The 26,147-nt window shown below is 35.7% G+C and overlaps 1 protein-coding gene across 1 annotated transcript in view; it reads left to right on the top strand.

The window, feature by feature from the left end:
* Positions 1–26,147, top strand: part of LOC118194056 (microsomal triglyceride transfer protein large subunit-like) — a 139,337-nt gene that overhangs the window by 52,809 nt on the left and 60,381 nt on the right. Inside the window, exons 4-7 of the mRNA XM_035365243.1 lie at positions 4,285–4,401; positions 10,585–10,733; positions 16,841–16,938; positions 20,999–21,060. Of these exons, the coding sequence (XP_035221134.1) occupies positions 4,285–4,401; positions 10,585–10,733; positions 16,841–16,938; positions 20,999–21,060 (426 nt within the window). The remainder of the gene's footprint in view (positions 1–4,284; positions 4,402–10,584; positions 10,734–16,840; positions 16,939–20,998; positions 21,061–26,147) is intronic.

Here is a 26,147-nt window from a genome sequence, read left to right as displayed (position 1 = left end):
TTAGGAGCGTACTATACGTCTGCACTAACACCTTTCAAAGACACGTCCACTTCTCCCATTCTTCCGCTTAGGAAGAGAGGTAGACCACCAAAAGTTACTTTGCATTCCCGAAATAATCAAGAACTTGTGGTTCCGGACAGTGCTTCAAAGAGAGGTCCCCTTACCCAGGAAACCAAAAAAATTGAGACTAGAGACAATGTTACAAGAGCTCCCAAATCCTTCAGTTCTGTCTCCTTGCCGAGACGTCGGCAGAGCCAGAGGGAAGTTTGTAACCAATCCTTTAACATAAACTGTTGGGCTAACTGTGACAACAAGGGTGCCCTCTGCTGAGTAGCCAGAGAAGGACTTACCAGTAAAAGCCAAGTGTCTAACCTGATAGTAAAAGCCAAGTGTCTAACCTGATAGTAAAAGCCAAGTGTCTTACACTACACAGGACTATTACACTATACAGGACTCTTCTAAGACCCTATCTAAAACGACCCCTTCACATACAAAAATTTTTGGGACCCCATAAGCATTGCACAAATCCGACATATTTTTTAAAGTTAATTCATTTGTAGATTGCCTAGTACAGGGTTTCTTAAACTTTCTTCACTCGCGACCTTTTTTATCACTGAGATTTTTTCGCGACCCCCAGGACCCTGTAATATTTACAAAAATTTTGTGGGATCCCATAATTATTGCCCAAATCCAACACACACGTGAGTGGAACTGTCACTTTTTCCACTTGTACTGTAATATACTATTGCAGTTTTAGGTCATTAACTTTAATTTCTAATTTTAAGAATAGAACAATGTGAAAATTTTAAATAAGTCGCAGAAGAGTTGACAGCGTCACGTGCAAGGCAAGTAAAATGAATGTCGATATTATAAAAAAGATTGCGTCGAGACATTTTCGTTGATTTTTTTTTTTTTTTTTTTGTTTTTGTTTGTCTGTATTGTTTTATCTATTTTCAAAATATTGTGTAAAAATATTTGGTAAGTGTAAAATTATTATAATAAGTTAAAGAAATATGAAAACTGCTAAAATTTTTGGCGGCCCCTTGCTGCAGGTCCTGTGAAGAAAGTTTAAGAAACTCTACTATAGAGGATTAGCTATAATGTGTTCTAGGAATTTCTATAGAACTCTGTCAGGCTAATGGCTATTAAATAAAGCTCCCGGCCTTTTTTTTTTTTTTTTTTTTTTTTTAAAGAACTCTATTAGCTTTCAACTTCTATAGAAAAATTTTCCTACGGGTGCAGTGAAGATACGATAGACATTGTTATTTTCGTGCCTATCGTGCTTATATAAAATCAATAAAAGAAACTCGAAAAAATAAAACTTTTCGGTCAGATTTGTTTCTGAGTGAGTCAAAAATGCGCCTTATAATAAAATATGTCATATTTTTTATTGTTTTAAATCATGAATCATTTATTAATTTAATTGTTTACATATTTATAACACAGAAACAATCAGCTGAAATGCTCAAAAATGACTTTTTGGTATACTGCGCGTAAATTAGCTTTGAAAAATAAGCACAATTAAAAAAAACATTTTTTTAAGCTTGTAAAGTATTAAAAGGGCTGGTTAGAAAAAAATAAAAAAGATTTTATGTGAGTAATGAGAATAAAATATTTGAAATCAACCATTTAAAATGCAACCAGCTTATTTAAATCAAAGCCCGAGCAGGACGGAATATGTCAATCTCGCTTCCTTGGAGGGATGCAGCTGCAGTGGTTTCACTCCCATGAGCTTTGAAGCTCACAGATAAAGCTCTGTTGTGAATAGGGCGAATGCAAATAAGTATATTCTATCAGTAGATTAATCAAATCCTTGTGCTAAGCTTCTGCAAAGATTAGGACTGCAGAAGATAACAAAACTCTCCTTCGCATTTCTCCTCATTTTTGTCACTGCGGGGAAACACCGCGGGGACGGTTCTGAACACTCCAATTGGATGAACAAATAATAATGCTGTTTAACGAATGTCCTTCCTCATGTTCAGTCTGTGAAAGATTTGAATAAATTAAGTTTATCTACTTCATTTATGTGAGCGAATAGATGTATTAATAGTGTGAGCAAAGGGCAAAAAATGCGATTATAGAATACCGATTATTTTTAGAATTAAATCTCTTCAAGGATTGAAGATAACAAAATATCAAAATTCATACCACGCTGTAATTTAAAATGAATTTTAAATAATAGAGAACGCTACAAATTGAAGAGTTGATGAAGATATTGATCTGTTGCATTCGTCCCCGAGCTTGGACATCAGATAAATAAGCTGCAACATGTGGGTCTCGCAGTTAAAGGGCCTCAGTGGCTCAGGCCTTTACCAGTTGAATTTGTTCATGTACAGTGATGCCTCGCATAACAAGCCTAATCCCTTCGGGGATATTGTTTCTTTTTGCGATTTATTTCTTATCCCAGCACCTTTTCCCCATAGATTGCCACGTAAATAATACTAATCCTCTCCTGAACCCAGTCTAAAGTCGCTAAATATCATAGAAGATATTAAAAACACGACCATTGCTGTTAATGGCCCATTTTTCAAGTTTTGCTTACATGTGCTGTCACAAAAGAAAAGGAAATTCAACATAAATTAATACTTAAAGTTTAATTTGAGCAATGCATTGTATAAAGATGACTACAAATATATTTCTGCAACTTAAAAAATGAAAATATCACTTTGAAATCTTTTAGATATGAATTTAGCAAATCAATAAAAATAATTTGTCTTCCACTTCATGTCAGGTCCATAAGCTTGAGATTATTTTACCCACAATTAGTTTGTAAATCTGACCGAAGGGGGCAGTACATTAGTTTATCTATGTCACTGAATATGTACTGCCCCGTTAAGACAGATTTACAAGCTAATTGTGGGTAAAATAACGGACTTGAAATGAAGTGGAAGACAAATTATTTTTATCGATTTCCTAAAGAGAAAAACTTCTACAATTAATTTTTATCTTGAATATAACACACTACTGGTTCATATTTAAAAGATTAAACTTGAAAGGGACAGGCATTTTTGCCTACGATCATATATTTTAAGATTTATATCTAAAACACTTCAATTATTTTTTTATATTTTGAACTGTAAAAATATATTTATAGTCATCTTTATGCAATGTATTGCTCAAATGAAACTTTAAATATTAATTTACATTAAATTTTCTTTCTTTTCTTCTGAGACAACATACGTAAGCAAAATTTGAAAATTGGCCAAATACTTAGAATTCGCGAACTTATTTGTTATAAGAACATTTTGCATGCATACAACAGTATCTCTCATAGTTCAGTTTCGATCAGTCCCCAGTCGCTGTACAGTTTCGAGTCGGTTTGAAAATTTCAAAGAAAATTCATTAAACTCATTTAAACGAGCAAAATAAAAATAAATTCCAAAAAATTATTACGCGTATTATTTTTGTTATAAATAAAGATCGTTTTTCCTCTTTACACAGTACAGTTTTTGAAAACTATCAGAAAGTTGATTATAAATTTCTTTGCTTTCAATTCAAAATTAAGAGAAAAAGTTTCACTTATCTTTTATCTTCGAAAGGCTCTTCTACTCCGGGCCAAGCTTGCCTAGACAAAATTTCAACAAACTTTACTGAAATTTATATTCCCAGAAAACATTTTTATTTCAAATAAATCTTACATGTCGAATACGACAGAAAGCAATTACTAAACATTGTACATCTACACAAAAACAGACGACTGAAAAAAGAATTACAGCCTACTGTCTTACATCTTTTTTGAAATCTGAATTCTTGTTGCCAACTCTTAATGATGAATATTACAAACGTAACATAAAAAACATAACATTTCACGCTGCATGCCACCTGTTGAAAAGAGAATTCTCTTTTTTCGTTCTTCCTTTAGAGGCTATTTTCTACAATAGTCTCATTTTGCAAATTTCATTTTTACCCGATATTAAATTTATGCGATAAAATATAGAATTCAGTTTTTCCCCTGGGGGTTCTCTTTATACATGAATATCACTATTTCTATGTTTATGTATGTTTTTTTAAACTTATTTCTGTACTTAAAACATTTTGAGTTATTAAGTGTAAGCGTAAAATATACTTCACATTTCTGATAGAATGAAAAAATCAGCACACTTTAAATAAATATTTTAAAAGAAGGAAACAATTTTAAATTCATTAATAAATCAAAAAAATTCTTTTACGGTACTGAACTTTTGAATGTTAAATTAAAAACAGTAAAATATATTTGTACTCATTTATAATGTATGATGAGCAGAATTTGCTATCACGAACAATTGTTATTTGCTTTATTTTCAGAGCGATGTAGCAGGGACCTGTGATGTGATTTATAAAGTGAGAGAAAACAGCATTAGGAAAAAGAAAATGAATTGCGTCAATCAGTTTTACAACAAGATAGAAACACAGCCATTCGGAGTAAGTATCCTATCACAGACAGCTGCACTTATTTTTTTAACTTGTCACTAGGAAAAGTAAACTTTTCATTGGTCATCATAAGGTAATATTCTTATCAACCATTTGAAAAAAAGAATCGAAAATATATGTGCTTAAACTTTCGCAGATCTGCTTGCATGTAAGCTTAAAGCAGTATATGTTTTAACATTTTAAGCTATATTTTTCACGTTTTATCCCATGCTTCTTGTGTATATGAAATTAAAAATCTGACGTGGTCACCACATGACTTTTTATATGGTCTATTAAATTCTACACATTTTTACTGCACTTGAACTTATTTCCTAGAATTGTTCTAACTTAATTATTACTAGTTAACTCAAGGCAAGTCGAAAATGACAGCAAAAATTACAAATTCTGAAGTTAAATATTCCGGTCAATTTTTGTCGTGGAGTGAAACTTCTTCATTTTTTTTCCATGACGAATACTAAACTTTCTCAAATATGAGTATAAGAAGCGGGAGGCGACATTAAACCTTAAATTTTGTTATTTGTCCAAAATTATTATTTTTTTTTAAAATTCGCCATTGCCAAAACAGGGATATTTTCGTCATTTAAAACACCTCTAAGACCGGAAGTATATGTCTACGACCAATGATTACGAAAACAAAGGCCGCACACACACACACATATATATGTATACGTTTAGTTCTACTGACTGCAATAAAAAAGGGAGATGCACAACTACATGTTATAGCAGTCCTATATAAAAATTTCCAAGTGCTGCTGCTATTCGGTTTTGAGTTATGCGAGACAGATATAAAAATATATAAATGTACGTACAAATGTCACGAAGAGATCCATTCTGAAATCCTTTGACAATCCGTTTTTGAAGAAACAAACTCTATTCCGTCCGTACTTACAGAAGTCACTCAAAAAAGGTCGTCTGTACATAATCGGAAACGGTCAAAATGTACATTTCTGTTGAAATATGATATCCAGAATTATTCGCGGTAACGATACTTTGAAGAAGCACAAATTCACTATATCCTATATAGAACGGGGAGGGGATTTATTCTGATCGTTTTTTATTGCAGTTTTGGTAAAATCGCTGAATACTGGTAGTTCGACTGATTCCGATTCCAAACGAATGAACTGGGTGCGTAGAAGTTTTCATGGATTTCCTCATGTGCAACGTGGATACAAAGCAGTTTCTCTTAGAAAGTTCTCTACCAAGCATCCCTTTCTTTAGGCAGATAGCCTTCGTGTGCATTGCAGTAATAAAAACCAAACCCAATCAGTATATTATAGTTTTCCAGCGTAATATAACAAAAATATATTAAATAAAATGATTTTAGCACTATTAAAAGACCATTTTTTTCTCGCGAGACTTTAAACTGAAGTAAATGCGAGTCAAATAAGCACTATAAATTCATTTAACAGTTCTGCTCTTCTGACTTTCTTTAGGTCAAGAACACTCACTTATCTGCTATTATTTCCTCCCTTCGACAGAATTTATTATAATCGGACAGCTTAAAACTAATACAATTCTCCTCTGTAAGTACTGCCTCTCTAATCCAATTTCAAGTTAATTACTTCAAGAACAGGAGGTTCAACACCCTAAATGGAGATATCTACCAATCAAAAGGCAGTCCAAGTTAGAGTTTATCGAGAGACACTGCTTGGATTTTAACTATACAGTGTGCTTGAGTGACTTTCATTCGCCATCTGCTTTAGACATGTACACGCTAGTGATTCAATTATTCAGACTCTTTGCCAATTCGGGTAGCAATACAATCTCCTCTTTAAGTGCAAAACTGGAATGTCAATGTGCATGATGAAACTAACGTCTGCAAATGGAAAATAATACCAAATTATACATCTCAGCATGTTTTTAGTCACATCTAGTGGGTATTACCAGTAGTACATCATCATCATCATCATTACCAGTAGTTCGGCGTTTTCCCACTTTGAATAGTAACTCTGTAATTTTATGTGGACTACTTAAACAGTATTTGAAAACGCTGAAATACAAGAAAGGTACTGTTAACCTTAAAATTCCTACAACGCGAAGGAAACCAAATAGTAGAATTTAAGTATGCAAAATAATGGGATAATAATGCATATATACAGTACAATGGGAGAACGATATGATTAAATTTATGGGTTGTTTGGGCTACACAGCGTGCAGAGTTCAGTACATAAAGCTGTCACCACTAGCAACAACAAAGGCAGTAATCCGGCTAGGCATCTAATTGAACTGAACTTGGATGAGAGATACAGGTACTTATTTATTCTATGAGATTCAGCTCTGTATTAGACAGTTAATCAGTCGTGGTAGCTGGTGAGTGGTGGCATGCCAATCTCTTGGCAACTCATGACCAGATGGACGAGAGATCTGGAGAAAGTGTTGGCGAAAGCAACAGTCGAACACTTTGTATATGGAGGAAGGTCAGAACAGCAACGACAATATGTGGTTTTATTATCTTTTTGAAAGATGGCGTCACGCAGGCCTTAAAATAGGGCTTAGCCACGGGCTTTAACACGACAGAAATATAACGGCGGCTGTCCGCATTGCCGGCTATGAGAACAAGAGGTGATTGGGATATGTACCCATGACATGCCATACCAGCACGACAGGTGTTTGGTCCACGGGACGATGAAGAATGCATGCTGGGAACATTCATTCCCGTTTGTGCCTCCGCATACGGATACGTACATTATGGTGATGTATGCAGAACCTGGATTCGTCTGAAAAGCTAATGTGGTGCCACGCTTGTGCTGAATGTCGTCGTTCGTGTCACCATTGTAGGCACACCTGTTGTAAGGATCTTAAGTTTTACTAACGTTTATTTTATTTTAAATCTTTACTATCACTTCTTATTTTCTACTTCCGGCCAGAATTAAAAGCTTTAACTTATTTATGCAAATTTGTCTGGCGAACGCCAAGTACTTAAGTTGTGGCTTTTTGCCAAGCAAAAGAGAGGACGGAGTTAGTAGAAGCAGGCCGCGTGCCTTAGCAGTTTACTCGGTTGCTGGTTGCCTTCCAGGCCAGAGGTTTAATCCTCTTAATAATTTTAAACGTATTGTAGCGTTAACAGTTCTCTGTACTACATACGGCTTCCTGTTAATATACGGCCAATCTTCCACGTAGGCCCTTGTTTATTATTCCAAAGTTAAGTTAGAGTTTAGTTAATATTTTTATATTTTTACGTTCAGACCACAAGTGGTTGGTCTCTGTATTCCGAAGTACGGAAATTATTGTAAAGAGTGAAAAATAAAGGGTTTCGTATACCCTTCCTGTGTATCCTGTCTACTTCCCACATTTATTGAACATAGCTTTAGTAAGCTCCCTGTTCCGAGTCAGGTTCTTGCATGTTCCCAAAGCAAGTAAGGCGGAACACTGAACCTGATACTGTCTCTGCTGCAGATTCAAGGAAAGCCGAAACAAAGGTCACCGTACTGCTGTAGACTCATCGCACTATCTGTGCGGACACTTCTCGTCTCGCACGTGAGCCAAGTTCCTGACTAGAACTATGGTACGTGGCTGTACGATCCTAGAAGTCCGAGGGAACAACAGGTATATTTTCTCGGGCGTAAGAGACCCGCGGTTTTTGTATTTCTGCACGGCGTTCATTAAACTCTCTTGGACCCATCGTACATATTCGCCTCATAGTCATGAGAATCCCACCAACGTGAGCAGCAATGTCGCGAAACGAAGAACAGCTGTCCTGATAGGCCGCAGATCTGCCGCGGTCAAATTCCGACACTTACTGATAGGAGTTTCTCTCTCTTACACAAGACATAACGTTCCCGTTGCACAAACAACCAACGTTCAAATGCGATTTCCAAATGGGAAACCCGTTGTGCAATTTTCCTGTTTATACACAGTGCTGATGGCGTTATTCATACCTGCTTTGTGCGCATGCGCTGGTATGCTAGTTATTTGTATATCCAAGTAAATAATACCTTTCATGGGAATTTGATGTTGGTTGCATGCTGCAGCTGCTTTAATGGCCAGCAGTGTAGTTAGTATCTACCTTTCAAAAAGTCACTCTGTTTTGATACGTGGGATTTCAGTATTAACAACTAATGTCTAAAACCTACAAGAATATCTAGTTTTTTAGGATAAGGATCCGCGAATTATTGACGCACATCCCTTCTTCAAAAGTAATTATTCTGCGTTAAATTCACTTAATGTTATATTTAGTATATACCTTTTCCCTTAAAGATCAGATCTGAATGTACGAATCTAATTTCAAGCTATAATTAGGAAACACTCAAGAGAAAGTTGCGTAATAATACCGGCTTTAGTTTCCTATGGCAACAATAAGTAATAACGTAAATAACGATTAATTAAATATCAACACTTTACCAGACAAAATTCTTTCCTTCAAATTATATTTAAAATTTTATCAAAAAATTTAATAACAGTTAAACCTGAAAATAGTCTGGTACTACTTTGATAAAGAATTATCAAATTTTATTTTTAATTTTTTTCAAAATTGCATGAAATTACAGGGATCCATTAGTTTAAAGCGACTTAATTTATACTTTATGAAAAGCAATAATGCCTTAATAAAAGTAAGTAATCTTTCTTTACCTCTAGTAATTAATTTTTTAGGCGTACTACTTTTGTAGTACATTTTATTTAAGACATTTTATTATCACACTTAAATATTTACTAAAAGCAAGTAAATTTAAAACCTATGAATTGGGATTTTTATTACATAATTTTCAAAGCGTTTGGGGAGAAAACAAATGCTTCCTAAGTTAACAAAAAATAATTAACATAAATATTGCATTTAATTAAACCGTATGCTTTTGATATGTGCATGAAACCTAAAATGTATCTTGCAAGTATGTATCATATGTACCCAAAACTTGTATGTTATCAAAATATATCCACAGTCTGTTCTATTCATATATCCATGAAGATCACGAAGCTTAATCAATGCGCATTCACTTTTACTCATAAAGATGTTTTCAGGCATTTTGAGTTATATATCATTGTGTTTGACGACGCACCTCCAAATGTTGTTAAGTATAAAATCACAACAAGATGGAATTTCAAGTACAGTTTTAAAAGATTAGAACATTGATTACAATGATACTGAAGTTGCTTAAAATAACAAACTTATATAAAAGGATCCATTAAGGAAAAAAATCTGGAAGGTTTCAGATTTGAACTGTCGTCTAAAAGAGTTTGTTAAGGTTTTTTTACACTCTCACTGACCTCGCAGTCTACCAGTCTGCTTTTACACGCACTCCTACCAACCTGCTATTACACTCACTCTACTTCTTTTTGTCTTTTTAGCTTTTATTAAGCATCCTTTTCTTTGCACTTATGCCGCATACAGTTCATCAGCAAAATTTTAAAAAAATTGAAAAGCAGCATAACAGCCCATGATTAAAATGCCAGATGCAGCGTTAAGTGTTGCCATACATTTTTTGTCCTTTTTCAGTCTTTTCTAATTATATCATATCAATGTTCAGTTTTGTTACTAAAATGGCTTTACAAAACTTATTTTTGTCTTTTTATAATTAACGTTTGGCGTGTTTACTTTATTTATGAAATATCATAAAAAATCACAAGATATTTAAAAACAGCGTATCTTTAGTACTTCTGATAGACAGTCTCACGCGCTGGAGATAACTGTTTCTTTTTTTTTCTCCCACACAGTGTCACCACTGCTCGCTTTGAAATAGATGAATTTGTTAATCAAAAATTCGTTAAAGTTTTATGAAATATGAAGTAGCTAATAAAACAAACTGGAAATTCAAAATTCGGTGTTCCATGTGTCCATGTTTGGATGGAGGACTACGTTATTCAAAATCAGATAGCTCTAGGTATCGTTGTTTTTTCACCAGTACGAGAAACACGCATACATTCATGCAGATTCTTCATTTTTTAAATTTCTTTAAATATAATACAGTGCGAAAATATTTGGAAGCGGCAATTCAAAAAGTGATACAACATACTTAAGTGTTTTGACGCAAAATGCCTTTTCGAGACGAACGCCCCTTTTGGTCTAATAAAATGAATATTCACCCAGAGTTTTAAAAGAAATGATTATAATGATGCTTTGATTATAATGATTCTGAAAATGCTTAAGAAAATTCCAAACATATTTGTTGTTTTGAAATAAAAAAATAAACTGTTTTTTACTTTAAAAATGAGTAACGAGTATATTCTTTTTTTTTACAGGTGAGATCTCTAACTGTTCAGCACAATTCAAAAACTGACTGTGAACTCAAGAATGCGGGTAGCTACGTTGTAGAAAAATGCACCTCAAGTGACTTCGTCAAAATGTTCAGTAACGTCTGGCAAAGACCTACTGTCTGCATCAGAGCTAAGTAATTACTTTAATTGGTTTTTAAAGAATTATTTTTTCTAGTCATTTAAAAGCTGATTTTTCTTTTCTGATCTTTACCATAAATCACATAACTTGGAGAGATATTAGGTTAATTGGAAAAGCCAGAGAGATGAAAAATTAGCAATCACCTTCGCCGGGAATCGAACCCCGGACCTCTGAAATACTGGCTCAGTGTGCTAACTACTACACCATGAAGGCACGCTAGGAAGGCGGAAGAAATATCTTATATACTTCCCCTTTTAAAGGGCGACTGGGTTTTAAGGGGACCCAATCGCCAAATCCTGGGTGCGGAGAATCAGCAACCACAACCCTTTTAGTTCGGGCACCACTGTAGAGACATTAGGCGATTTTTTTCGAAGCCTGAGAGATGAAAAATTAGCAACCGCCTTCTCCATGAATCGAACGCGGACCTCTGAAATACCGGCCTAGCGTGCAGAACCACTACACCACGAAGGCACGCTAGGAAAGAGGGAGAACCACCCTATATACTCCCCCTTCCAAAGGGCTACTGAGTTTTTTTAGGGGACCCAATAGCCAAATCCTGGGCGCGGAGAATCCTCATCCAACACTCTTTTAGTTCGGGCTCCACCGTAGAGACATTAGGATTTTTATTGTGGAAGCTGGAAAGATGAAAAACTAGCAACGCCAATCGGGAATCGAACCACGGACCTGTGGAATACCGGCTCAGTGTGCTAACCACTACACCACGAAGGCACGCTAGACAGGCGGGAGAAATACCTTATAACCCACCTTCTACGCCTATCAAATTATACACATTTTTTGTCTGCATTTCATTTAAACTTATTTTCTCGAATTATTCTAACTTAATTGAACCGATCCCTTAACCTTTTGAGGCCGGGGCTTTGGTAGCAGTAAAAGCTACCAAAGCACGAGGAATGCTTTCCTCCCTTTAAGAAATCACTTCCTATTTGCAATAAAGAGTCTTGTGTGTAGTTTTTGTGTAGTTTCTCAGAGGGGTTCATCTATGTTTCAAAAGGAAGACCTTTGAAAGAGATAAGTGGTTAAAACCCTAGGGACGTCAAATTTGGCATTTCACCCCACTTTTCAGCCTGGAAAATGGGGGAAAAAGACATGGCCACTAAAGTGGACAACCCCGTCTTTTCAAAGAAAGGACTCTATGGCCACTATAATGGCCATTCCGTCTTTAAAAGGTTAAGGCAAATTGAAAATGACATCAAAAATTGAGAATCGAGGAAATTAAGTATCCCGGCTAGTTTTTGTAATAAGCGAGTGTTGTACTTTTATTTTTTCATAACGAGTATATAGCTTTCTTAAGTATAAATATAGGAACCGAGAGACAACATTAAAAGTTAATTTCCTTCTTAGGTCCAGAATAAATTGTTTTTTTAAATTTGAAATTATCAAAACATGAATATTTTTGTCATTGAAAACACTTCTGTGATTGGAAGTATATGTCTAAATAAAGACCAGGTAAGGGAAGGAGGGGGCTAATATAACGGGTGGCCATAATTAAACTGACAGTGCTCACAGTGTTCTGTAGCGCGATCTATTTGCTAGAATGACGCCACATCTTGTAGGAAAATTGAAAACGGGAGACGAAGGATTCTGCGAAAAAAAATTAGTTCCAAAAGTCACCGCTGGGGGAATATTTGGCGCTGTGTAATAGAAAATAGAGTGTTAACAAATGCAAATACATACGAAAGTTACCTTTTATTTTGCATTCAAATGTGGTTCAATGTGACTGCCGTTATTGTGGACCACATATTGCATTCTGTGCACAGTATGCACAACAGCAGAAAGTAACATGTCCGCAGGAATCTCCCGTACAGTCCGTGATATGTTATCCTTCAACGTAGCCAGGTGCTGGACCACTCCTTGATAGACCTTGGACTTAAGGTAACCCCAAAGCCAGAAGTCGCATGGGGTAAGATCAGGCGACCGAGGTGGCCATGCAGTTGGAAAGTAGCGGCTAATGACTCTTTCTATTGTGAATTTCTATCGTAGCATCTGTTTCACCCGTACAGCAACGTGTGGAGGGGCTCCATCTTGCATGAAAATGATTTCCCCCAGGCATTCTCTTTGCTGAAGTGCCGGAATGACAAAGCTGTTCAACATGTGGCGATATTTCTCTCCGGTAACTGAACAGGTTTCCGGTCCTGTCGGGGTAATGTTCTCATAGAAGAATGGACCTACGATAAATTTTATTCCGCATTAATTTGCATTTGTTAACACTCTATTTTCTATAACACAGCGCCAAATTTTCCACCAGCGGTGACTTTTGGAACTAATTTTTTTTTTCGCGGAATCCTTCGTCCCCCGTCTTGTTTAATCTTCCTAGAAAATGTGGCGTCATTCTCGCAAATAGATCACGCTACAGAACACTGTAGCACCATCAGTTTAATTATGGCCACCCGGTACAAGTATATATATATATGTAATGTTTTTGAAGCATAGAATAGGAATCAGCTTGTAGTCGTTGTCGCTTATGGTGAAGGCTTGCAGATGAAGATAACAAAACTTGAGCTAGAATAATTTCCATTCTTTATTTCCACGCATATAAAATAATCCCCATAGATATTTATCCAATCATAATTAAATCCGATGCATTTCTATGATTCAATCACAATGAAATATAATAAATTGCTACTTGCATTGGTTTTTAACAAGGAATGGCGCAGTCATTTTAAAAAAGCGAAGCGGGGAGATATTAGCAATGTAGAAGCTAGCAGAATAATAATGACGTAATTATTTCGCCAGAGGTATTGCCCATTGAAATAAAAAGAGAAGTGCACGACTAGATGTTGTAACAGTCCCATACACAAAATTTTAACGTTCTACGGTTAATCATTCTTGAGTTATTGGAGATACGTTCGTACGTACGTACAAACATCACGAAGAAACCCATTTTGAATTTATTTTACAATTCGTTTTGAAATAAAGAGCTCTTTTTTTCTGTCCGTACTTACAGACGTCAAGCAAAAAAATAGTCAAAATGGATTTGGGAATGTCAAATTGGATATTTCCGTTGAAATCTGAAACTCGAAATTTTTCGCGATTACAATACTTCTTTTGCTTCGTACAAGGAAGTAAAATTTGCAGAACGTAACTCAGAGTTTTTCTCCTGATGATGAATTATGAAAATTTAGATTTTTGCACGAGACAGATTTTATAGTGAAATAGAAAGTTCGCAAAATACCAGATCTGCAATGGCATGTACAGGCTTCATAAAATTAAAACTTTTAATATACGGAGGTTGGGGCAAAAGTCATGGCAACCATTTTTTTTCTTGAAGATACCAGTCCGGTTGGAAAATGTGACATATACAGATGAAAAGACAAGGTCTTAAGTACATGTGTGGACAATGAATAGCACTGAAATATCGTAACACACGAATTTATTACGGTAATATACAGGGCAATATGGCCTTCACCGTGCAAAAGAAGGATAACACAATACACATCAAGTTGACATGAGTCCCTCTAGTACCGTGCGGTCACTGTTCTGCCATGAGGAACAAAGTGGCAAACAATGGCACCCGTGACGCCATACGCGACGATCACCATCAATTTGACTGGAAAAGGATTCTCACGGACCTTCTGCTGCCTTGGTGATCCAGGATGTCGCCACTCCGCGGGCAATGCTGATGGACGGGAGCTCCAATGACTTGCTTATTACACCTTCCGCCTTAGAAAAGACATTTATTCTTACATTTCTGCTTTTGGAAGCATCAGTTGTTGAACTTTTCAAGGACAGTCTTTTCTCAATATGATTTGTGTACACTATTAATACCAGAACTCATTTATCTCAGAAAGTCCTCCCAAGTGGTTGATGGTAAAAAAAGAGGGGCGGGAGAACATCGGACCACCCCCCGGGGTGTTCTCCCTCAAAATTGGGGTGGAAAGTTTAACAGTTAGCTAGGTTCAGCAATACCTCAATTACCTGCGGTACTACGGAGGTGCTGGCCTAGCTTCTACCTGTACCTGTACCTGACATTTCAGTTCTGGTTTGTATGCCCTGATCCAAAATTCATCGATGGCGATTATTCGCGAAAAGAATTGATCGCCGTCCTGTTGCCAGCGTGCAAAGTGGTCGAAGCCTATTGCATAGCACACTCACCTTTGAACTTCCGTCAGTGCATGCGCTGCCCACCGCGAAGCGATTTTGTGTAGTTGTAGCTCATTACGCAATATCCTGTAGATCGTGCGTTTCTCGATGCCACTTGCCCTCTCTAACTCCAGTAACGTCCATCGTCTGTCTTCATCCATGAGGTGCTCGATGACGGCACACTCACCGGTCGTCCCGAACGTTGCTCATCACTAGTTGACCCACGTCCTTGCTGAAACTTTCCTACCCACCGTGCTACTGTACGATATGGTATGGCATTATTCCCAAGGGCTTCTACTAATTCACTGTGACATTCCATCGCATTTCTCCCTCGAAGAACGGCTATTTTGATGTAAGCGGGCTGCTCAACACTGGTTATTTCCATCTCGCACGACACTCACCAACTGATTGATTTCAGAGCCCTCGCTACCACACAGCCAGCTATCACAGAGCCATCTGTTGTTCTGCATACACATGCCTGCAGAACTTCCACATGACACATACAGGGGTTGGACAAAAATATGGAAACACCTTTAAAAAAACATGTTTCTTCGCTTAATATGGTATAGGAAACCCGTTGGCATCCGAAACAGCTTGCAGTCTTCTCGGAATGGATAAATACAGTTCCTGTATGTTTGCCAAAGGAATATCATACCATTCTTCCTGCAAAACGGTGGCAAGTTCAGATAACGATGTTGGCGGTGGATAACGAGAACGCACTTTCCGTTCCAATGTAGACCACAAAGGTTCGATAATATTCAGGTCTGGTGACTGTGGTGGACAGGGGAGATGGGACAACTCATCCTCGTGCTCAGAAAACCAGTCCTGGACAATGTAAGCTGTGTGAACAGGGGCTTTGTCGTCTTGGAAGACACCATCACCATCGGGGAACAAAGTTTGTACCATGGAATGAACTTGATCGGCCAAAATGTTCACATAAGTCTTGGCAGTCATGTGCCCTGACACAGTTATCATGGGGCTAGCAGAGAACCACGATATGGCTGCCCAAACCATAACAGAACCACCGCCATGTTTCACTCTTGGCAACAAGCAGTCTGTATTATAGGTTCGAGATGGCGTTCTCCAGACGTAAACTCGGCCAGAAGTGGGAAACAATGTGAAAGAAGACTCGTCAGACCATATTACTCGCTTCCACTGCTCTATAGTCCACGCTTTATGACTTAAACACCACCTTTTCCTGTTACAGGCATTAGCATCACTGATGAGTGGCTTCTCAATTGCAGCACGGCCAGCAATTCCCTGTTTATGAAGCTCCCTTCTAATTGTTTTGGTACTCACAGGGTTCGGTAACACAACATTCATTTCAGCAGTAACTTTTGCTGTTGTGGTCTTCTTATTTTTTGTCACAATTGCCCTTAATGATCGTCTGTCACGATCACTCGGGACACACTTTTGGCCGCGCTGTGATTTAGCAGATGATGTTTTTCCGCTTTTCAAATATGCGGAATAAATCTTCGATACAGTACCTCTTGAAACACTAAACACCTCGGCTACCTTGCTTACAGAAGCACTTACCATACGTGCTCCAACAATTTGCCCACGTTCGAAGTCTGTTAACTCTGACATAATGCAATGACAACCTCACATAACAGTACTCCGACAACAACTGAACTGTTTAGCACATTTACGAAGTTGTATAGGTGGCGTCAGTAGTCAAAAACGCCAGCGCCACCTACATATTTCATTAAAATCAATCTTTCTTTTCAAACATACATTTCACAAGGTGTTTCCATATTTTTGTCTATCCACTGTATATGTTTTGTGATCCGTTCACATATCCACAAGAAAAAAGTAGTTACCATGACGTTTGCACCAACCCTCGTATAATTGTTCTTATTTATGTTTTAAGATTCAAGCATTTGTTTGCTTATGTAAGCTATAAAAATCAATCTAATAAATCACCTTAAAAGACATGGCTCTTTAAGACTTGTTTTAAATGCATTAAAATAAAAACCAAAACTCAAAAAATGTTTTTTATAGGTCTCAGCTTTCGTCACATGATGAAGGAAAAGAAAAGCATATTTTCTCGGATGAAAATCTTGATTCGGTTCTGCAAGAAATAAATAAGTCATTTCCAGGTAAAGATGATGCGTATTTTCTTTCTGTTCTTCATAAAATATTTGTACAATTAACTGCCGAAATAAAAATGTATGGGATTTAAGTAACAAATGCTAGGAACTGAATTGTAGCTAATGCAATTCCACGTCGAAAATTTTGCACCTATTATTTTTTCAGTTCTATAATTTTTTCAGTTAAATATATCATTTATTAAGTTTACACTTTTTAATCGATTTCAACGTGTTGAATACTGAGCAAACTAACGATACGGCTGAAGGGAGTCTTAGTCCACTATCTTAAATATGGTTTTTATTAACACAGTGCTAAGCCTTAATTTTCGTTGCTGGTCAAGAGAAATCTATAAAGCAAGATGATTAATGAAATTTCTTTCTAAATGCGATTTTTTCATTCACTGTTTATTCACTTCTAGAACAAAATATTGTTGCGATTTTGCTTTATTTTTCATTCTGAGTGCAGCATTGGTCAAAGAAAGCGCAGTATTGTTTCATACTGAAAGAAACGTTTCCAATTTTGAAAAATGAACTTTATGTATTTATTTACACCAATTACACCACGAAGGCACGCGGAAAAGAGGGAGAAAATACCTGTCCCGTTTTAATGGATAACTTCGGATGAGTGGACCCAATCCCCAAATCCACTTTTTGGTTCGGGAGCCACTTTTAAAGTTATTAGGTTATATCTATGCAGGAATGTCAAGACATCCGCAATACATCTCGTCCTAAAGCGAATATCGTACATCCTTGATTACACGTCGGACGTGCTTTCAGTTACACCCCGAAGGAAAGCAGAAAGGAAGGAGGAAATACATTATAAATCTCTGTAACAGGAAAAACTTAACGGTAATGCTAAATTAATATCGTTGATAGTAATTCAAATTAATCATTTATACGTATCTGTGATTGAAATTGGATGTTTAAGAGTAAACTGAATCAATAATAATAAGCAAATATCGGTGTCTCTTACAAATCCTTGCTTAAGAATTACAGAAGTGTTTTTAACTAATGAGTTAAGATAAATTGTTGAAATTTCAGCCCCTGAATATGTTTATATAATGTCTGTTAAAAATTTGTAGTAGTCTGGCCAGCTGTCTTAACTTATAATAAACTAGAAATAATAAATGTGTTTATTGTTAAATCTTTGTATGTATTATATTAATTTATGGTCTACCTTGTCACTCAAATTGTTTGAACCGCAAGGTTTATGAAAACTTGGAGATGATTACCTCGGCTTATTTATAAATATAACTATTATTTACTAGCAGCTTCGCTGCCAGCCTTCGTCTGGCTTTTAAATGTACCGGAAAAATGGCTGAAGGAAACATTAAATTTAAAAACTGCGTAGAATTTTACTCTGCAGAACAACTTCATAAAAAAACGTTATTACGTATAACAAAATTACAATGAAATAAGCAATATCTCTTAATACAAATATTAATTATCCTAATAAAATAAATTAACCAACATCTTAAAAACAGTGAAATGAGCAATAAATAACATAAAAGAATACAAAAAACAAAAATTCTGAAAAGGAAAGTATAATTAATGATATTTTATCTTATATTTTCAAGAGAAAAAAATTACAATGAAATAAGCTATATCCCTTAATACAATATTAATTATCCTAATAAAATAAATTAACCAACATCTTAAAAACAGTGAAATGAGCAATAAATAACATAAAAGAATACAAAAATAAATAAATAAATAAATAAATAAAAAGGAAAGTATAATTAATGATATTTTATCTTATATTTTCAAGAGAAAAAAATTACAATGAAATAAGCTATATCTCTTAATACAAATATTAATTACCCTAATAAAATAAATTAACCAACATCTTAAAAACAGTGAAATGAGCAATAAATAACATAAAAGAATATAAAAAACAAAAAATTCTGAAAAGGAAAGTATAATTAATGATATTTTATCTTATATTTTCAAGAGAAAAAAATTACAATGAAATCAGCTATATCCCTTAATACAAATATTAATTATCCTAATAAAAAAAAAAATTAACCAACTTTCCGTTGAAGAAAAAACATCATGCAAAACTTTTCAATATCTTACAAACAGTGAAATAAGCAAAAAATAACATGAAAGAAATTCAAAAAACAAAAACTTCCGCGCAGAATTTTACTCAGCAGAACATCTTTATCAAAAAAAAAAAAAAAAAAAAAAGTATTATTATATATATATGACAATGAAATATGCCAATCTCTTAAAAACAGTGACATAAGAAATACGATGAAAAATTGTTGCCAAACCTATATTTCTAAAAGAATGAAACTATTCAAAATGATGCAATTTCATCAAAAATCTATCAACAACAATAAGAAAGGAAAATTGTTGCCAAAACCACATTTTTAAAGATGTGAGAAGTGTACTCGGAAGCTTCATTTAAAAAAAAAATTTAAATACAAAATATTATCATTTTTCCAAAATTCTTTTTGTAAAAGCAGTCGCAAGGATGAAAGTTTAACGTGTCCAAAAATCAAAGAAAAATAAACTGTACATTTTTTAAAATGAACTTTTTTATAAAATATCCCGTTGAAAAGGTGTTAAGCTCCCTTTGTTAAATAAATTCGTATTTAATCGATTTATTGAAACACGAAATTTATTTTAAGTTTGTAAAATAGCTAAGTGCCTGCGTTTCGTGACGATGTGAAAATGGAGTGTGTAGAGTAAAATCTCGCTTTCCTATAGCCCATTATATCTCAAAATGACGCGATTTCGTCACGAAACATAAAATAAAAAAAATTCGAATTCGAATTTCGAAAAAATCGCTTCGAGGTGTACTGGCTCTTATCCAGATGCACCTATGTACCAAATTTCGTAGCCGTGGGTTTATTAGCTTAAGCGCAGCGAGAACGAAAGACACACACACAGACAGACTCTTTCTTTTATTATATGTAGAGAAGATTATAATAGACTCAACAATAACAGTAATAACGTGATGCCACCCTCTCGGACGCAAATGGCATGGATATACAAATACAGATTAAAGGAACGTTCAATTTCAGTAAAGCACCAGCTTCATAATATCAATAGCAATCGACTTGTAACTGAAACCATAGTCAGTCTTAGATTAAGTCATCACAGAGGACTGAAAATTGACAGAGTGGGTGGCAAAACCTACAGGAGCTGTGATAACTGCCCGGACACAGAAATGACAACTGCACGCATTTTTGCTTGTACCGGCCATCCTTGCTGAATTGTTAAAAATTGGCGTCTTGTTCACAAGACCGAACCTCTACGATGATAACATTTTGCAGATTGCCTCTACGATGATAACATTTTGCAGATTGGACTGTCATCTTCGCCCATGGCATTACTTGAATGGGCTTCATCATTGACGCGACAACAACAGTGCAATAGAAACACGGTGTTTTAATCATTTGAGGGGACCGAGGAAATTGCAAAACAATTGTAGTATTAATTTATTTATTAGTAATGTAAACTGGTGCTTCATGTGCGGATTTCTATCCTGCTATGAATTATGTCACATGTAGGGTTTTCCATCCTGCTATCTTGATGAGTTTTATTTGCATTTCAGTGAAATGAGTTTGTGGCTATCTGTATAGCTTAGGGATTATTATGTATTGGCTTTTGTATGAGATATGACGTGTTTTCAGGATAGTCGGGAGGATGCATAATTTTTGGAAGATAGATAGCATTTTTAGAATTTTTTATTGAAAAATAATGTTTTGATTTTATAAAGGCACTAGAGAAGAACTTATCCCACTTTCCTTTCAAGCTGTTGATTCAATAAGTTTGAATTCGAGTTCTGAATTGAATTACTTTGATGACTGATGATGATTTATGTAATTTAGTTGAACTACAATCACCAGTTTTTAGATTTCAGAGCTTAAATGAGGTTATTTTAATGTGTTTGTCCTGCAGAAGTTGTTAGAGATTTAATGAAAAGTTCTGATTATTATACTCCAAATTTATTTTAAGTTTAATTTTTTCTGCATAACAGTTCATATACGGGGATCATATTGCTTACGTAATTAAAAAATTAAATACTTGTGCCTATCAAGTTATAATAAATTTGTTCTAGGTACTTTAAAAGAAGGTCACATTTCTGCTGACTCTGCAATTAAACAAAGTTCATCCAGCAATGTAAGTATTTAATCCATATTATTATAAATGTGAACATAAATAACAATAATTTAGCAAACACAAAATTCCATTGTAAATAGCCAAGAGATCTTTCATCCCGGCCATCAAGCAAAAATTACGTATACAACAAAACACTTATCCATGCCTCCCCTGCCGTGCCGAAGGGTCCGTGTTCGAATACCTGGAGAAGGCATGGATGTTTGTAAATGTATAGTGTCTGTGCATCATGGGGGAACTCTAAATATGCGGTGAGTCGAAACTCCTCTGTGGTAGGATAAGAGGTTGAGAGACCCTCAGACCTGTCCTCCCGGGATGCTCTCCAAATACTTGGACTAGACGACTGAATATCAACAACTCGGTCTTTCAAGCTGAACTGAAAGCAGCCATCGAACTAGCTATCAACCTAAGAAACGATAGCGCGGTGATATATAGCGATTGAACCTCCAGCTTTGCAGCGATACAAGGCCAAAAAAGTAAAAGCGAATTAATTAATAGCATAAAACGCCTGCTTACAAACTGCCCTCTGCACCAAAGACCTATGCTCTGCTGGGTGCCAGCACACGTTGGTATTCAGGGCAATGAGCAAGCAGACGAATTAGCGAAACAAACTGCGAATCGAATAATATCTCACAACAGAAATACCCGATAAAATTACCAATGTCTCATCTGAAAAAAATCTGATGTGTACACCACATGACTTCCTTGTACGGAATATTAAATTGTACGCATTTTTTATTGCATTTCATTTAAACTTATTGGACTGAATTAAATCTACTTCGCCGACACCGCATAAACCACAATAGAATAAAAGCATTCTTTAAAATTCACTCTAGTATGTGTACACCATAGCGACACTCTGGGGCTAGATTCACTTAACAGTATTATATTTCGTTCATATTATAACTCATAATGCACAAAATTTATATCATTTAAAGAACAGAATTATCTAATCGTTGCCACACGTTCTATTCAAATACTATAATAAAGCACGATGTATAAAAGAAATTAAGCAAACAAAACAAAAAAGGAACAGTTTTTCACAGATGATTGAGTATTTCTCATTAAATTAATTCAGTTCTCACTTCGCGAGAAGGCAAAAATACATAAAAACTCAAAATATCTGTATTCAAAATTACGAAGTAAATCATAAACACTTATTTCCTCGAAACAAATCCAGAAAGGATTAAGCATGATTTAATTGGCAATAATAAATGAAGGCATTATCTTTGTTGTTGCGAAGCTAAGTTTCTCTAGATTGGCAACAAATCCACTAGTCTGCTGTAGCAAATGTAAACAATCAATGGCCGCCATAAAAAAAATGCTTAGCGGCACTTAAACAACTTTAAAATTGTTGATAATTCTAAAAATATTGCATACAGATTTACTAAAAGCATAAATGCCTTAACCGGAAGATAAAACAAAATCATTTTTAAAGCAAAAAATGTACAATTTACAAACATATACGAGTAAAGAAACTGAGATCACTGAGCCGGGTAACAGAGTGGATATATATATAAATATATTTATATACGTTTGGTGCGGCCGACTGCAAACAAAATACGAGGTGCACATTTACATGTTATAGCAGTCCTATATACAAAACTTCAACGTTCTGAGGTTAGTCGTTTTTGATTTATGCGAGATACGTACGTAAGCACGTACGTACATACGTTCGTACAGACGCCACAAAAACTTCTCTTCAGAATTCATTTTAAAGCAGTTTTATCATTTTTTGGGAGGAAACGAGTCTTTTATTCTGTTCTTACGTACAGATATCACGCAAAAACATCGTTAAATTGCATTCGATAGCGGTCAAAATGGATATTTTCGTTGAAATATGCTGCCTGAAACTTTTCGCGATTACAATACTTCCTTTTTACTTCGTACAAGGAAGTAAAAATCACATCCGCAAAACTCAAAAGAATGTGGTAGAACAGATGGGCTGAGTCCACAACCGAATGCAGAACATTCAAGTTTTACCCAAAAGTAAACTTCAAGTTTATAACTCACAGTTGCTATCCTGACTGAGTTTCTAACGACGCAAGGTCCTTTTCCGAGTTACCTTAAAAGATTTAATCTCCGTAGCTCGGTTAACTGCAGTTGCGGTGAAGTGGGAGATCTAGATCATTCCTGTTTCACTGCAGTAATACTTCTCAAGCACATTTGTAAAAAACCGGGTTAAAATAACTGGCACATGTGGATTAAAATTTATTAGAAAATAAAACCGCGCTTAACTAACTATCACAAACCATAAAATATTGTGCAGCACAATATGCCCCGGTTGGGACTAAACTTTACCTACCTTCGTTTCTTCAAACCTGTAACGTTTATGTATAATTAGAAATTCTGTTGTAGCATCTTGTGGGCCTGAGGGAGTATTATTTTAGTGTATCTGTATAATATATTCTTAATAGTGTTTATGTCACCTGAATAGTATCACTGTATTTTTGTTTTCCTAATTTTTATCTCCCTATAAAACATATCTACTTTTATTAATGTAATTCATTTGGTTGATCAGTCCAATCATCCTTATATTTTTTGTTTTAAAGAAAGTAGAAAGTAGATGTTATCTTCTACAAGTCCTATAGGCAAATTTATTATTCTCTATTCAACAGTTAAGTAACTTCTAATGTATGTAGGTGTAGTTTTATAATAAGTGCATTTACTTTGGTCATTTGAGTATACTGATTTTAATCGATTCTGTTATAACTATTTATATAAAAGTGTGAATTTTGTATTTAATTCATTACGGGATCTGCTAACCTTGTGCAACTGTAAATTTTGTATTTAATTAGTAATGTGCTTTGTTAACCTTGTGAATGTGTTTAGCAAAATGAATCTTTAGTAATATCCAACAAATAGGAAATGTAACTGCTAAGCTAAGTCATAATAAACAGCTGTATTTAACATCCTAAGCATCGAAAATGCATGGTGTTATATCTAGAAATGTCTGTGTAAAACTGTATGTATATGTGCCACTGTAACCTTTTGGAGAATCGTTAAAAATGTCATGCTGCCTGCTAGCTGTAACTACGGATAACAGGTATTAGCTGCCAACATGATAATTACACCGAAAGACTCGTTAAGTCCTAGGGTCAGTGGTCAGTTTGTAGTGTTTTTAAGGTGCTCTCCATCAAAATTGGGGTCGGAACTGAGCTAAATCGCACTGTCACCTACCTGTAAGGTGCTGTTGTCAACGACAGGCGTGAACCTGCGCTCCTTGCCACCAAGAATTTCATGGGCTTGGGCTGACTAAAGGCCAGACAAGTGAGCATTAGCAACAATAACAACAAAATTTACATACGTGCAAACAACATTTTTGCACCTATGTGCAAAAATGTCTTTTCATCTTACGTAGATAATGTTCTGCAGGTTCTCCAAGTTCTGAATTCCACTGGTAAGGTATCTACCTGCAGCTATTCTCATTTTGTAAGGAATGATCATTTTATTACAGCTATATATTACATACATTGCCTGGCAGTTTTGTACATGGAAACTTTGATTGGGTAACTTAATGCTGATACTAAATAAATGTAATATTTTATAAACAAAACAGAGGAATATAGAGAATATACAAATAGTTGGTTCATCAGAATAATACATGGTTACAGAGTAATACATTGGTTGAAATACCAATCATCAGAAGCACGTCAGACTTTTTTTATTATAAGACTTCCATAAAGGAATTCTGCAGACCAAACTTGCCGTAGCTTTTGTCAAGTTTATGAAGAGGATGCAGTTGATGGTAGCCAACTTGCCGCCGCTTATAGAAATTCCAAGATTACACAGAAAGGGTACGTCAGAAAGGTTATGTACGTTTATCAAGGATTTCGGATGAAATTGTGAACCGGAATACGAAACTGAACTGTATTAAACCATCCACAAACTATCGAAAACACTGGTGGTACATAGAACAATAATCGAAAGACGGATGCAGGTTCCTGGGCTCATCAGGATGTTCAATCAGTTGTGTTCTAACGGGTTTTGTAGGAAGCAATGGGAGAGGAGAATAGTTCTCTCTGTTTCCTTTCTCCTCATCAGCTTTCTGTGTCTCCACCAGGGCATTAAGTAAATGCAACAGTATAACAGTAAATGCAACAGTATTAAGTAAATGCAACAGTAAAAGCTTTATTTGACTTCAGCTTGAAGTACAGAAATAACATAATCAATTAGAACCTCCGTTTCTCACGGATGGACAGCTGCTATCCAACTGATCTTGCTATTTCAACACTTGTAAAGAAATCTTTAAGTAGCAAATAAAAACTAACGAACTGGTAGCAAAAGTGCTGATGACGTTATTAGTTGCTATTGTTGCCTGAACAACTACAGATGAATTATTACGGCCAGACGGTTGAAGTTACAAATCCTGTCTCTTAAACTTAAATTCTTGTTCCTATTAAGAACGCACCCACCGGCGACCAAGCGGTAAAGTAGCTGACCACTGGTCTTTCGGTCCGGTAATGTTTCTTCTAATTTTTGGGCTGAATGCGTTTTACAAAAGTATATAAGGGCAGAAGTGTTCAAGCGTGTGTCTGGGGGGTGCTATGCCTGTGTTTGAAGTAAAATTTCTGCCACAGGCCGATTTCAAAAATTTTTTTGGACATTCAAAATTCTACTATTTTTTGTGAAATTTCGATTTTTGCCACTTTTTGATGCAATTCTTTTATAAACGGAAATAAAAGTTGGTGAACAAGACCACTGTGCACAGAATACAAAAGCGACTTTCGAAAAATTAGTGCGCGCTGCTTAGAAAGAAGTTGGGGGTCCGGGGATCGAATCTCGGCGAACAGGCTGGCTGCATGGCCGTTTTCGTAGGTTTCCCGAGCCAGCTTTCTTTAACAAGTCCTCCATGAAGGCATCCCTCCCCCTTAGGCAGATAGCAATCGAGGGCTTTGCAATAATCAAAAACATATTTGAATGCCTCTCATTAAGTGGGACGAACCTCTGGTGGAGTAGGCGAAATAATAGAAGTACGGGACAGATTTAAAAAAAAATGTTGTTGTGACTAATCTGCCTTATCTGATATCAGAGCAGGCCCACGAAATTCATCATTACGCTTGTCGTTGGCAAGAGCCCTTGGGCACCAT

The sequence above is a fragment of the Stegodyphus dumicola genome, chromosome 4 (assembly GCF_044657685.1).
Source record: "Stegodyphus dumicola isolate Sdum_Otavi_A_Nest chromosome 4, ASM4465768v1".
In the NCBI taxonomy this organism is placed as follows: domain Eukaryota; kingdom Metazoa; phylum Arthropoda; class Arachnida; order Araneae; family Eresidae; genus Stegodyphus; species Stegodyphus dumicola.
This window is presented reverse-complemented; position numbering and strand designations above follow the sequence as displayed.